The 14,886-nt window shown below is 37.4% G+C and overlaps 2 protein-coding genes across 4 annotated transcripts; both read left to right on the forward strand.

The window, feature by feature from the left end:
* Positions 1–452: 452 nt before the first annotated feature.
* LOC135643857 (SNF1-related protein kinase regulatory subunit gamma-1-like) lies at positions 453–5,742 on the forward strand. Of its 3 annotated transcripts, XM_065161227.1 has the most exons (7): positions 453–622; positions 692–807; positions 2,021–2,243; positions 2,496–2,938; positions 3,200–3,466; positions 4,622–4,794; positions 5,196–5,742. In XM_065161227.1, exons 3-7 carry the CDS (start codon positions 2,084–2,086, stop codon positions 5,479–5,481), a joined length of 1,329 nt encoding a protein of 442 aa, XP_065017299.1. In that variant the 5' UTR covers positions 453–622; positions 692–807; positions 2,021–2,083; the 3' UTR covers positions 5,482–5,742. The 3 variants fall into 3 exon arrangements, with proteins under 3 accessions (XP_065017299.1, XP_065017300.1, XP_065017298.1); XM_065161228.1 differs by lacking the exon at positions 692–807 and having other exon boundaries at positions 2,476–2,938; XM_065161226.1 differs by lacking the exon at positions 692–807.
* Positions 5,743–6,594: 852 nt separating this feature from the next.
* LOC135643534 (ras-related protein Rab7-like) lies at positions 6,595–14,387 on the forward strand. Its single transcript, XM_065160594.1, has 7 exons — positions 6,595–6,846; positions 7,034–7,060; positions 7,479–7,578; positions 7,700–7,846; positions 10,850–10,930; positions 11,028–11,173; positions 14,085–14,387. Exons 1-7 carry the CDS (start codon positions 6,794–6,796, stop codon positions 14,146–14,148), a joined length of 618 nt encoding a protein of 205 aa, XP_065016666.1. The 5' UTR covers positions 6,595–6,793; the 3' UTR covers positions 14,149–14,387.
* The last annotated feature ends 499 nt before the right edge of the window (positions 14,388–14,886 follow it).

Raw genomic sequence — 14,886 nt, forward strand, 5'->3', positions numbered from 1 at the left:
GGATCAAGACTCGGTGTCGGTGAAGAAATCTTTCGCCCATCCATCTTTGTTGACACTTGCGGCTAAAACATCCGGAAAAGAATCAAGGAGTGTTTGGGTATAATTCTCCGGTCACGAGAGACAACCCATGTATGCATGGATGAGTCCAAGTCGAAGCGAATCTCACGGCAATAGGAGACGAGAGCTGGGAGAAGACTCAGCCGCAGGAATGGCGACACCGGAAATTAATTGGCTCTGCCGGACTTTGCAGACCATCGGCCCTCTGTTAGGAGGGATCGGGAGGTGAGTAGGGATTAACTGTTCGGTCTCGATCAGAATCCAGGATCCACGTCACCCTGTGGCTCCCACCCGTCTGATGTCAAGGCGACAGAGTGGGGAGTCCTGCTCGCTGTCTGACTGAAGACGGGGAACCCCCTGCCCCGGAAGTTTAGTGGGACGCGTGGAGTCTTCGCACTGAACGTGGCGAGGATATGGCTCCTGAGGAGCTCGCAAATTGCGACAGTCTGCAACGACTTCATCCCCGCTTCAGAAATTGCGTCGGGAACGAAATGAGCACATCGATCGAGGAGTGCCTTTCTTCCTTGAGATCTATCTGCGACGAGTGAGTTGCGATTGGCTATTGGTATGGTCCTTGTTATAGTTTCCCCTCTTTCACCAACAAATCGAGTCCTGATTATGATTGTGATAACAGTGCTTTTGTTCTCATTATGATTCCGATCAAGTTTGGTGAGAGATGGGTATGTAGTTTTACTGCTGAAGAGGTCATTCCCGAACGAAGCTTGTCACAATTTGTATATTGCCTTCGTGGTATGATGCGTGTCACATGTTTGCTTTTATGCTTGCCGTACGCTTGTTAATTGGACTGCCCAAATGCTTCATGGGATCACGAAATAAAGCTAGAATTTTTGCTTATATTAGGTGGATGGTGTCCTTTCTTGTTGCGTTCTTACTTTCTCAACTATCGACAAGTGTTGGTAACGGAGAGTCGGGATTCGCCATTGTGCATTTTTCAATTCCTCTGTAATTTCATCTGGTGTATTTATTGATGTACCTTCTTATGCCCAATTGATGGTACATGGTTCTGGCTAATCTTGGCAAGCACGATTTAGTCTGAAACATATATCTCCTTGATTTAATGGACTATCATTCATCATCAGGTTGACGCATGAAGAAATGATTAGTGAATTTACCCTTTGTTTATTTCTAAAGTAAAGCAAGACTTGAAATCATGTTCCAATAAGAAAGCTGAATACTCCTGATATTTATCTCAAAAATCATGACCTGTTCAGGTTTTCAGGACATGTCTTGATACAACTGTAAGGTTGCTCATTAACAATTAGCGATCTGGGTCCATGATTCAAGTCATAGAAATAGCATCTCTAAACATAGAATATAGCTTGTATACATTGACCCAGACCTTACCTTGGGGTTTCTGAGTCACGGTTCCGGAAAGCAGTTATTGAGGAAGAGGATAGCGTGAGATACAGAAAGGTGCATTTTGGTTTCAATATGCCCTTTATCCTATTAACCATATTCAAATTGGTATTTCCCCTAGTAATGGGTTATGGTCAGTCACTATCTGATACTAACTCTCTTCTAGAGAAATAAGAGGAGGTACTGAAATAAATTAGACATCAATCTATGTTGAGGATTTTTTCTAAACATGATTAGTAGATGACAATCCACATTTTCTGGACTCATGCTTAGGATCTAGATGACTGAGCTGTTGACTTGCCTGTGGTGGCAGAGAACATTTATGACGGAAACCCTTGAGGTTGCTTCTATGCAGAGGAGTTATGTTGCTAATTGTTTTTAAAGGTTAACATAATTGTGAAGTTCCACATGTTGCGTCATGCTCTTGTGTGCTGGATTACTTATTGTTACATAATTCTTTTTGTAAAAACTTTTGTCATTTATAAAATTGTTCTATTTAGATTTGAGAGACACTGTAATTTCACTATGGATCACCTTTAATTGTCTTGAATAGGTTCATGGATAACTAATATATGTTGTTATGCAGTTGTATAGCTTTTCTGCATTGGAATTCTGAGTCAGTTCATGATATATATTATTATTCTTGGGAATGGCTCCTACTGAAAAGAGTTCCAGGCTTCCAAATTGTGATGCTTATTTTGAGGCAATCCAGTCGAAGAAAAAATTGCCATATGCTTTGCAGGAATGTCTGACTTCTGCATTTGCACAGATTCCAGTTTCATCATTCCCAGAAGTACCAGGAGGAAAAGGTAACTGCGATTGTGCATTGTTAGTTATGATATTGTCATATTTAACATGGGGATTCATGCTCTTCTTTCTGTTCTCTATTTCTTTCTTGAAATTGTTTTCTGGTTTATTTCCCTTATGCAAGATTGGATCTCATGTGATTTATTTAATATTTTTTACTTTTTAAATGCATGCCTGTCTGAGGTGTTTTGCATTCGTTACATTATTGAGTCCTTTGTCACATCTGGACTTCAGATTTTACACTTCTGGTGCAGTAATTGAGATACCAGGAGACATGCCAATTGTTGATGCAGTTCGAATTCTGTCAGAGCATAATATAATGACTGCTCCTGTAACACATTCAAATGGAGAGAATAGCATAGATTGGAGGGAGAGATATCTTGGAATTATTGATTATGCTGCAATCATTCTCTGGGTTCTAGAGAATGCAGAGCTTGCAGCTATCGCTCTATCAGCAAGTTCAGCAACAACTGCAGGGGTGGGAGCAGGAGCAGTTGGAGCTCTTGGAGCAGCAGTCCTGGGTGCAACTGGACCAGCTGCAGTTGCTGGGTTGACCATTGCTGCTGTTGGAGCAGCTATAGCCGGTGGAGTAGCTACAGAAAAAGGAATGGGGAAGGATGCTCCTTCAGCTGTTGATAATCTGGGAGAGGATTTCTACAAGACCCTTCTTGAAGAGGAACCTTTTAAATCAACAACAGTAAGCATTATATATATTTTTTATTGCTTTAGTAGTCTCAAAAAGGAGTCCAAATTTTTTTTGTAGCTGTTTACTTCCCCTTTTTTTTTCTCTGCAATTTTTTTCTCATGGTTTCCCTATCATTTTGCTCAAAAGAAGAAGAACTATTTCTATTGTGTGTTTGGCAATTAGCTATTGTGAAGGTTTGGTTGGACCATCTGTTATTGTCATTAACCTGTTGATGTTTTCAGATTGACTTGTCTTAATCTATTATGGTTCCAGGTTAAATCAATCATGGAATCATATCGCTGGGCACCATTTCTCCCTGTTGGGCTAGACAGTTCCATGCTCACCGTTTTGCTGTTGCTATCAAAATACAGACTAAGAAGTGTCCCAGTTGTTGAATCTGGCAAGCCACATGTTACAAATTTTATTACCCAGACAGCAGTTGTACAAGGTCTCCAGCAATGCGCAGGGAGGGACTGGTTTGACTGCATTGCTGCATACCCTCTTTCAGACCTTGGACTTCCTTTTATGTCATCTGAAGAGGTTACTCCTGCAGCTCTTGTGAATTAGTGCTCTCATGCATAAAGTTTTAATTAGTGATTCTAGTAATGTTAAATCATTGTCAATTTTGCCTCTTTTTAATTGTTTAAGAAGATTATTGTACACAATTTTGGTTCCTATTCTAGGTCTTTGATTGGTTCCTATTCTAGGACTTTTGTGTTGCTGACTCATTTATATTCTTTTTTATCTTTATTTTTTTCTTATTTTAAGGATGATAAAAGATCTCTGGAAGTGCTGAGCCATCACCAATGTACATTGGAAAAGTAATACTCTGTGTCGGAATTCTGTTTACATAAACATTATAACCCTCAAGCTTAACAAGATTTCTTATTTTATGCAATGTGGAATGGAGATTCAGTCTTTATCCACATGCTGATTCTCTATATATTGGATTCTCGTGCTATACCCATGTAAATGTCCATTCTCCTGCTGTGTCTCTAACATATGTCTTTAAGCTAATTTTCCCTCTAGTCTTATTAGTGGTATTTTTTTTCTTTGAATTTATTCTTTGAATTCTTTCCTTCAGCTAATAGGTATTTCTACTTCTTATCTTAAAGAAAGAATTGTTTGCTGTTGTCAAATTTTTTACTTTGGAGGGTCTAGTATAGCACAAGCTACAATGCATCAAGTGTTATATGGTTGTATGTGGAAGTAGAATATATTTTTGACATTTTGCATTCTATTTTAACAGTTCTGTTTAATAAGCATATAATTTTGATGTATATTCAGGTTGCATGACTTTGTATTGGATTCCTGATTATCTATTGCAAGCAACATTATATATAGAAAATGTTCATATGAACAAGGTCTGTCGTACCGGACCGTACCGCCCGGTACGGGCGGTACGTACCGGTCTGACAGGCCAGCGGTACACGGACCGCCCTGTACTGTACCGAGCACTGTAGCCTAGTACACGACACATATCATACCAACCTGAGACCAGCCTGGACACCTTACTTGGAAAAGTTGAATGGTGATTTGTATAACTTTTTATGCAGTATTGTAAAAATTTTAGGTCTTGTAGAGAGAGACAGACATTATCATCGACTCTGATCTTTATTTGAAGCAACAAAAAGAATCTCTGAACTATTCTCGTTTTCCTGTTTTTATGATGAACTTTGAACTGATGTCTTTCAGGTGATCAGTATTAAAAGTGACGACTTGATCCTAGAAGCCTTCAAGTGTATGAAAGACAACCGTATAGGTGGGCTTCCTGTTGTTGAGGGCCCCAACCATAAAATCATTGGTAGTGTGAGCATTCGAGATATCAGGTTTTTGCTGCTAAAGCCTGGCCTGTTTTCCAATTTCAGGTATTAAATGCTGAAAGTGGTTTACTTCTAAAATTTTAGTTGTCATAACCTTGTTGCAGATTTATTTGCAAGGATTCTCTTTGTTGATTATCTTCCAATAACGACTAAATAATTGCATTTGTGGTTTCATACCATACCTAAGTCCATATTGAAGGAAGTTATATTGGATGAATCCTTCCATGCTTGATGCATGATTGCGCTAAATCAAGGGAAATGCCCTTAGATGTAGATGAGTTATTGGCAAAAAGATGCATACATTAAAGGTTCCTTGGCATCGGTTCTATGTCCGGTCATGCTTGACAAGGTCACCTGTCCAACATGGCTGAATACCGTACTTATTTTCCATCCAACTTATTTCTGCTTTTCCCTTTCGTTGACAATAGTTCGGTTATCTGTTTCAGGCAGTTGACTGTCATGGATTTCCTGAGGACTTCAGATTTGGTCAGTCAAGATTCCAGGAATCATGCGGTGGCACCAGTAACTTGTGCACCTGATGCATGCCTCGGGAGCATCATAGATAGTCTGGCTTCCAAATCTGTTCACCGGATTTATGTAGTTGAAGGTGATGAAAAAGAAGTCGTCGGGGTTATCACACTGAGGGATGTCATCTCTTGTTTCATCTATGAGCCTCCTTATCATTTTGACACATATTTTGGATGTGCCGTGAAGGAGTTGCAGAGCCGATGAAAACATCTGCAGGAAGTAGTTAGATTACGGCTGGGAAGATCAATGTCAGAGAATTAGATGCCCATGCGCTCTTACTTTCTGATTCTATTGCCAATGGATATGTTATTGTTAATGTTGTCCTTGGGGTGGTTTTTTAGACATGTTCTATCTTAGCTTTTAGTGAAGCTGCAACATCAGCATGAACCGCATGTAATTATTGGGTGGGGGCTGAAATGTTAGTTTCATGTCAGCTTTTTGAAGATTCGACGTTCGAACTGCTCATGCTGGTGCCTATGGTCTTCAAACCGTGAACCGGTTCTTGTGATTCTTATTCAAATTTGGGTTGTAGTTGGGGACCTTGGCAGCGTGTCGCTTGAAGTGCTTTTCGAGGACGAGAAGCCTGAGGGTGGGTTCCAACCGCTTGTGCTTTATGCTTTTGTGTTTCTTTTCTCTTCGATCACCCATCTGTTCCGAGGCCAATCAGCTGACGTTGGAGAGTCTTTCTCCATTAGATGGTTTCTCTTGTTTTCTTCTAAATGTACTGTTGTTATGTTTGATGTTGAACTACTGGTGAGAGGATCACTACTGGAGGTTGCAACCATGCTTGAGGTTGAACAACTGGAGAGAGGATAATACCGCCGAGACCTATTTTCACAATATCATATTAGAATTCGAAAGCCGATCGTTGTCGACGTCCTTTATGGTTAAGTCGGGGGCAAAGCAAAATTTAAGAGTCGCGTGCATCTTGGGCAACGGCCCCTGACCCGGAGCTGTTCCCGTCACCGGCGCGAGTCAAACGACGGATCGGGAGGGGAAGATGGGTTGGCTGACTCGTGGGGACTATTAATAATATCAACATCATCCCAACCGTCCGAAAACCGACCCGAGCCACTCCCATATACGAACATTAAAAATAATAATAATAATAATAAACACTCCGAATCGATCATCTGCCGTCGCGTTCATCGTGCACGGTCCTGATCGCCGCAACGTTGGCAACGTGAACGTTAGAGTGGCTTCCCGTAACGTATTTATTATGTTATGAAATAATAAAGAAAAACAAGAAAAGCCTTAGCTGTCTCGTATGCTACTTTGGGTCGGCGCAGCGTGGTCTCACGTTCGCCCACGCAACGCTTGAGAAATAGCTGTACAATGGCGGACCTCACCACCCCCCTCCTCTTTATATTCGACCTTATTGATTTGGTAATGTGATCGAACCCTATTTCATTTCGGGCACCCATAATAGCCGTAGCAATCGCAGAGGCGCTTCTCCTTTTCTGTTCCGTTCGTTCGTGTTGGGCGGCTCGCTTTCGGGCCGGTTTACTCTTCCGCCATGGCCACCCGGAGGCGAACCTTGCTTAAGGTCATCGTCCTCGGCGACAGCGGGTAAAGGGTTCCCTCGCCTTCTTCCCTTCATCCTGATGTCCCTTCGTTTGTCCTTCGGGTTTTGCCTTGCTTTGGATCCCTTGGTCTTCTAGGGTTCGCCGTCGTTGCGCCTCGGATCTTACGTCGGATCATTTGATTTTCTATTTGTGGTTTTCTAACTCTTTATTTCTTTTGTTTTGATCTGAAGCGTGGGCAAGACGTCGTTGATGAATCAGTATCCTTGATAGCTCCTTGCGCCTTGTCTGTCCTTCTAGACCAGAAGGTAGTTGCTAATTTGATGCGATTGCATGCGCAATGTGAATTCGCCTAAGACTTTTAAGAGTTTGAAATTCTGACAACTTTTTTAACCTATATCTCTAATGGATAAGATGTATCTTTGCGTTTTTATCTTTTTTTTTTTAATTTTTGATATTGGCTTTTTTTTTTCCCTCTCCAGTCGAGGCTCTGTTATTGTTCTTTTCTTTCGTAATTTCGTGATCTTTCTGAATCTTAGTTTTGTGGTGATAATTTATTGGCATCGGACCTGTTGTACTCAGCAGATGTTGGTTATACTGCAATCTTTTGCATTAGGCATCTATACTTTTTCAATCAGCTGTATGGGAACAATGTTGTCTCTTAAACCTCACCATTAGATATGTGCACAAGAAGTTCACCCAGCAGTACAAAGCTACCATTGGTGCTGATTTTGTTACCAAGGAAATTCTGGTAGATGACAGGCTTGTCACGTTGCAGGTGAGCTCCCTCTTGAATCACCCACTACTTTCTTCTTGTTCTTTTTCATTCACCCTTTATATTATTTTTCTATGGTTTTCTTCTTGAAATTTGTGCAAAAGTAAGCTATTTTCTTTTGTAGATTTGGGATACTGCAGGTCAGGAAAGGTTTCAAAGTCTTGGAGTTGCCTTCTACAGAGGGGCCGACTGCTGCGTCTTGGTCTATGATGTCAATGTTCGCAGATCGTTTGACACTCTTGATAACTGGCATGATGAGTTTCTTAACCAGGTATCAAGTTACATGGCCTTCTATTTTTCACCTTTTTGCGCAAGTTACCTAAAACTTGTTTGTGACAATGCTCTCGGAAGGACTACCTTGAATCCTCTCTGTGATCATTGAATAATCCTTTTTGCATTCGTAGTAACTCAAAACTCCCAAACTGTACTCTTTTGGCTGCTTTTTGTGAAGTTCAAGAAATTTTGAATTAAATTCAGTATAATTAGACACTCTTGAGGCATGCTATTTCTTGGTGGAGTCATCATTAGTTGAAGGGAACTGATTTCAACACATGGATTTGCATAGTCGTCAATATTGTGGCCATGGCCTCAATATTCATCAATTTGAAGAAGTTAACATCATCTCAAGCATAGTTTGTATTGTTAGCTTATTTTGATATCATGATTCAATCTGTTATGGAATCAATCCAAGGTTTATGTGATTAGTCTCATTTTCTGGGCCTTTGGTTTAGAAATCAGTCAAAATTGGCTAAATGATGAAACTCAACCAGAATTGCTGGCCAATTCCGGCAAATTTGATAGACTCGAAAAAGGAAAGGGGGAAGGAGGAGAAGAAGAATAAATAAGAAACACATGTGACCATGAAATATAATAGGTGATGTCATTTGTATTTTATTTGCTATCTTACAGACACCATTATATTTTTTATCTTCCATTATTGTTGCAATTTGCTATCCATGTAAATACTGAGAGTAAAAGAAATGTGGAGTTGAGAATGTTTTTCTTAATTTCATAAGGAAATAGAGATGCTTTTATAGAGAAGGGGGATGCCATGATATTTAAACCTAATCCCAAATCTTGTGTGTGGTATTTTCAAATTAAGTTTTTTTCTTTATCGCCTATTTTTAATCTGCATTATTATAAAAGCATTAGGCTCACATTAGAACAAATTATTTTCTTCAAAATTGCAAGAGGATGTGTTGAGTATTTTTTATAAAGTATACACCATTGCTATTCACTGCAATAATACATTTATATGTTCAATATAATCTTTTGGTAAGCATGGTTATATTTATGAATTCTTCAACTTTTTTTTCAGAATTTTTATCATAATATGTTGATTTCATTTTTTTTCTTCAGAAAAGATGTATAATTTATGAAATATAAAGGTAAATGAGATATTTTAGCATATGACAATTTTATGTTTTTCCTATTTTTCAGTTTTTATTTTTCTTATTTTAAGTTATTTTTCTTGTTCAATCTTAATCTCCCTGATCATCCCAACCTAGTTCTACTGATCCCAGTCGTGTTTTTTATGACTGTTAGTGATTTTGGTAACTATGATCTCAAGTATATACTACTTAGTTGATTCATGTATAACCAAAAAAATGGACATAAACAAATTTGGAAAGCCTTGTCTGTTAATAAAGAATAAAAAGCCTAATTCGACCATTTCCTCCTTCCTCTTCTCCTTCTTTGTCTTCGTAACACTGGTACGGACCAGGATATGGTGTGTCGGTACACCGTTACCGCCAGGCTTTGATATGGGTCCGATACGCTATACGGCAGTGGTTGGCAGAATGCCACTTTGAACATAAGTTGACGATAAATGATGCTGTCAGATGAAAATGGTTTACAGTCTAAGGTATCATCTCTCTGTTGCCTCTACATATTGCTATATTTTTAAAGATAGGGAAGCTATGTGTGATATGTTAGGATATGATTCAAACAATGTTGGTGCATTTATGTGCGACTTAATTGTTTGTTTTGTGGTGGAAAAAAAAAAGAAGATAAATTCTGATGAAGTTTAGGATCTTATTTCTCAGACCTTATAAAAAAATTGTGCTTCGTGCTTGCTTTAGTGTTTTTTTCTTCTAAGAAAATTTGATATCATCAGTGTTCTGTTGAAGTCCCAGCCTCAAGGAATGAAATTATGCAAGGAGGGGAAAAATGCAAACTTGGTTTCTGAATCTCCACTTTGAAATGTGGATAGTGCTACTTTCATTAGCTTATTTTCCTTCAGCTATTTTATTATTGTTTGAGAGCACAATGGGAGGTTGTACAAGATTAATTAAGACTGAAGCACATCCTCATCTGGAAAAGGATTAGTGTTACACCTTGATCTCCAAATTTCGTGATGTTTTAATGTAATAGGTTAACCATTTGGTATATTCTGAAAAAGAAAAACAATGTGAAGCAGAGTCAGCTCCAAATTAGAGTCCAATGAAGTAAAAGATCCATGGAGTAACCTTTCTGTTGTAAAAGAGTTGCTTGGAGTAGTGTTTGTGACTTTGTGTCAATCAGGTCTATGACTTACCTTTTCTTTTACATGTTTTCACCCCTTTTAGCAAGGATTTCAAAACTTGAACCAATACCAGACATCATGATCTATTAGATCAATATGGTACCTATATGTGGGTTGATATACGGATCTTTACCAGTTCATATCATTCGATACATTCATTAAATAATAAAAATGAATGGTGTTATACTGGTATTAAGCTATAAGTTTGGACATCTGACCTTCATTGGATCAGTAAATACTGGTCCATACCGACCAGTACAATCAAGATTTGAACCTTACTTTTAAATATAAAATTACTTGAAATTTGGGTCTTCTCGTATTTGGAACCCCGGGGACTATAAAGTTTGAGTTTGTTCATCTTTTAAAGGCCTTATAAGAAAGAAAAAATTCACACTTCCATTAGGCTTCCCCTCCTATCAAGTGAGCAAGTGGTGCTTATCAAGTGCATGGTCACCAAAAATATCAATATTGAAAAAGTTGAATCCTTATTAATTTGATATTTATCTTAGTCATGTTCTAGATTGTTTTGTACCTTCTTATATCACAACACGATGTAATTATAAATGGCCAGAGCGATCTCTTTTTTACTCTTTAGCTTGAGCACTCATATTATTTACTTTCGATAGTCGTGTTTCTTTGTTGTGTAGAAGTTTTCATTCTTCCTAACAGTTATGTCAGTTTTGTAGTTTGTATTCTTAATGTTGGTTCAGATGTGCTCTTATTTGTATCTGTACCATATAATTTCTGCAGGCTAGCCCATCTGATCCAACAACATTTCCATTCATTTTACTCGGAAACAAAATTGATGTGGATGGTGGAAACAGTAGAGTGGTATGGTGGAGGATACTATATTGACTTCTTCATGGATATTTTCTTTATCTTTTCCATATTTCTTCCTACCCTTTTGTTTTCATTCAATATCATGCAGGTTTCAGAGAAAAAAGCCAAAGAATGGTGTGCTTCCAGAGGCAATATGCCTTACTTCGAAACCTCTGCAAAAGAGGATTACAATGTTGATGCTGCTTTTCTTCAGGTGGCTCAACTTGCTCTGCAGCATGATCGTGATCAGGACATGTAAGTATATTGGGCTAATCTGAAATTTACATAGTTCTTTCTCATCACTATGCTTGTTGTTCTTGTAGGTTGCCTTGTTTGACTTACTGCCAGTTGGTGTATTTTTTTTAATACTTCTGTAACCTTTTCATGTTCATAAAGTATCAAGTCAGTTTCCCATATTGCAAAGTACAAACATAATGGATATGCAATAGGATTGTACATACTGCCAAAGATGCATATGAGTATTGGATTTTTTCTCTGATAATAGAGGACAAGAAATATAGGAACAGAATAATAATAATGAAAATATAATAAAAAAAAGATAACTATCGGAATCGCTTTGGCTTAAGGAGCAAACTTCCATATGAAGGTCTCTGACCTTTGCATGTCTTGCACTTGGACAATGAAATTATTCCATCAGAAAAACATTTGTGGCTTCACACTGGCCACACACAATGTGGGAATAGCATGTAATTTATTGATTCATATTCTCATCATGCATTACAATGTTCTAGTACTTTTTATAAGCTCAAATACAAGAGAAAAGGAAAAAGATAAAAAATTATAATTACATCATATAAAATTTATGATCTCTTCTTTCTACTAAAGAAAATAATATTATTGACTTGATTTGAATAATAATCTTCTTATAATTGATACCTTTTGATGTTATTATTGATTGATAGACTTCGTAGAGATGAACCTTAAGATTTTCAATCGAGATTGTAATCTTCAACAAAGATCGAATTTGATTTCTTCTTTTTTCTATATTTATTTATTTTTTCTCTCTTTGGGTAGATATTGTCATGTGGCAACTTATGACATTTACAAAATACCTCTAAACTAATTAAATTTATTCCAGAAGAGATAAACTAAATTGATTCAGCATCATATACTCTTGCTGCCTAGGGGCTTGTCCCGACTTTGTATAATTGAAGTATGAATCGACTTTGATGATAGAATATCTTGACTAAATGAAAAGTCTTGTACTAAATTTGATGTAGGATGAGTAATAGTTGATTTTTTATAATAGAGGACTAAAAAAAAAAAAGGAAGTGACTGATAATAATGACAAGATAATAAAAAAATAATTACCAAGCTCGCTTGGGCTCAAGTAGTGAACTTCCAAGATGAATGAAGGTCTCATGCCTCCATACATATCACACCGTGTGGATAATGAAATCATTCTATCGGAAAAACACTTGGAGCCTTACAGGCTCACACCACTCACACACAATGTGGAAAAAGAGTTTTATTGATTCATATTCTCATCATGCATTATAATGTTCTGGCCCTTATTATATGCTCAAGCATAAGAGAGAAAAATGAAAATATTAAAATAAAAATAATTATAATTATTTCAAATCAAATATTTGATTTATTCTTTTCCTCGAAGAAGATAATATTCTTGACTTGGTTTGAAGAATAATTTTGTATTTTTGATGATATTTATTTGATGTTATTATTGACTGATACACTTTCATCTTCTTAGAGATGAATCTTTAAGATCTTCAATCAACACTGACTTTAATTTCTTCCTTTTTTACATTTGCTTTCTTTATCTACCATGTGGTAACCTATGACATATGCAAAATACCTCTAAACAAATAAATTATTCAGTAAGAGGTAAACTAAATTGGTTTTGCATCACATACATACAATTCCCATATAATAGATATACATACCTACAATGCCATGAAACATGTTCATTGTACTTTATAAATGGCAATTAATAGTTATTAATAGTTATCACATGGGGCTATGTTATTCTTCAATATGTTCAAAGCGTGTAATGTGAAAAATTATCGAAGGCAGTGTTTAATTTAAGATGAACTGGTATATCAGAAAGGATAACCTAAGGATGGGCCTTCACGCCAGTTTTGGACCTACTCTGTGATAGTATGATATGTTACACAATATTGTCATTGTTTTTTGAGAAAACTTCAGGCTTGCAAAGATTGATACATCAACATACTAGCATCATTGTTATTTGAGAAGTTCTCAGGGGGCCTGCAAATATTGATACTTCAACGTGCTATCATCATTGTATTTTGAGAAGTTTCTCCGGCTTGCATAGATTACTTCAGCTTCTAAGCTAGATTGGCTGTCAACAAACCTAAGTATCTATGAACTACAAATGAAACTTTTCAATGCTAGGGAAATTAGAAGATTGTGTTGTTTGATACATGATGATGTAGGAAGAAAAATAGGCATCAAACAATAATTATACAGATGATTTCTGTGCTCCTGTTGTGATTTTGAAGTAGCAAATTCATAATAACTTTCTCGCCAGAGGATTATACAAGGAAATGCAAATATTGTCCTTTCATTCTTAGCTGGCGTTCAACTAGGATTCAGATTAGGACTCGAAAGAGGAAGCATCTGGTAACACAGGTGCAGGTTCTATTAGCTCCATTACTTCATGTGTCTCTATCCAAGGTACCTTCTAATACAGTGTCTGTTACCTGAAGTTTGGTCACTTGTATCACTGCACATCCTGTGGCCTATGTCTTATATCCTGACATCTTACCAGTTCTGTATATCATGACTTCTAAGCCAACCTGCATTCGCCTTTATTCTAGCCAAGATATGGGTTTAGATTTCAAGGATCCAATGTAGTCTAGAAAACAAGTCTAGTGTTTGTTTCAGAAGATGGTCAGTCTGATAATTCTTCAAACGGCTCTATTAGTTTTACTTTTTTCTTCCAAAAATTATCATCTTCTAGTTTGATCATTTTCTGATGCTCCTTGTTTTGTATTTAGAGAGAAGTATCTATGGTTAGAAAAATGAAGCTTGAAGGTGTTATTTTTTCAAAGGATGATATCCTACAGAATGTTGTCATGCTTTTGATTCTTTGTAATCTCATTTTTTTAACCTGATTCTTGGAATCCAGAGTACTGTTTCACACATCTTACTTTTTTGTCTGCAGATATTTCCAGGCCATCCCAGAACCTGCTTCACAAACAGAGCAAAGAGGTGGGTGTGCTTGTTAGGGTGAGCTGTGGCAGATTCACCTCTACCGTCTTGATCTGTTGATTGATTGATGTTTTGCATGTTTTGTTTCTGATTTTGGCCATTTTTATTGGCTGATGTACCCCATCACATGTACACTATATTCTATACTTAGTTTGTGATGCATGTTTCTCTAGTTTTTGGTGTCCTCGCAAGTTCTGTTGTCAAACATATCTTTAAAAAAAACAAAGAGGTGAGAATAAGCCACATTTTAGGGTCACACCCATGCTTGGAGCAGTGTATCATATGACAAAGGCAGGATTATCTACTGGTCTGGCGCAGAATGGCCCCAGCTACTTTGTTTTTCGTTTCTGCTGGTCTAGTTTCTTTAATTCATCATCAGATACGCAATGGCTATAATAATGATTATGCGATTGAGTAGTACTCTTTTTTTTTTTTCTTTTTTCTTTTTTTCACATCTTCGATTTTGAGTATCTGATGCTTTGGTTCAGTCAGGCATATCGAGTTAGCATCATAGTACCAATAACGTGCTTTACTTTGTTGACACACAGCTGATAAGGCCTCGAGTTGGCGGTGATGTAACTTGAAGTGTTTGTTTGTTCAATTTTCTTCAGTTGTCTTGCATTTTGATACGTGGAGGGTGTCGAGCTTCTTATGATCTATTTTTCATTTTATATTTCATCGTATAGTTATCTAATCCAGCCTTATCATAGGATTGAGATGCTTGGCCACTCGATTTGGTCGTGACATGGATTAGG

Source organism: Musa acuminata, chromosome BXJ3-7 (genome assembly GCF_036884655.1).
Source record: "Musa acuminata AAA Group cultivar baxijiao chromosome BXJ3-7, Cavendish_Baxijiao_AAA, whole genome shotgun sequence".
NCBI lineage: Eukaryota > Viridiplantae > Streptophyta > Magnoliopsida > Zingiberales > Musaceae > Musa > Musa acuminata.

Coding starts and splice junctions, on each gene's coding strand:
- LOC135643857 (XM_065161227.1), top strand. CDS start 2,084: ATGGCTCCTACTGAAAAGAGTTCCAGGCTTCCAAATTGTGATGCTTAT. Junction 2,244..2,495: donor AGAAGTACCAGGAGGAAAAG/GTAACTGCGATT, acceptor CTTCTGGTGCAG/TAATTGAGATACCAGGAGAC. Junction 4,795..5,195: donor GGCCTGTTTTCCAATTTCAG/GTATTAAATGCT, acceptor TATCTGTTTCAG/GCAGTTGACTGTCATGGATT.
- LOC135643534 (XM_065160594.1), top strand. CDS start 6,794: ATGGCCACCCGGAGGCGAACCTTGCTTAAGGTCATCGTCCTCGGCGAC. Junction 7,061..7,478: donor AAGACGTCGTTGATGAATCA/GTATCCTTGATA, acceptor CCTCACCATTAG/ATATGTGCACAAGAAGTTCA. Junction 7,579..7,699: donor ACAGGCTTGTCACGTTGCAG/GTGAGCTCCCTC, acceptor TTTCTTTTGTAG/ATTTGGGATACTGCAGGTCA.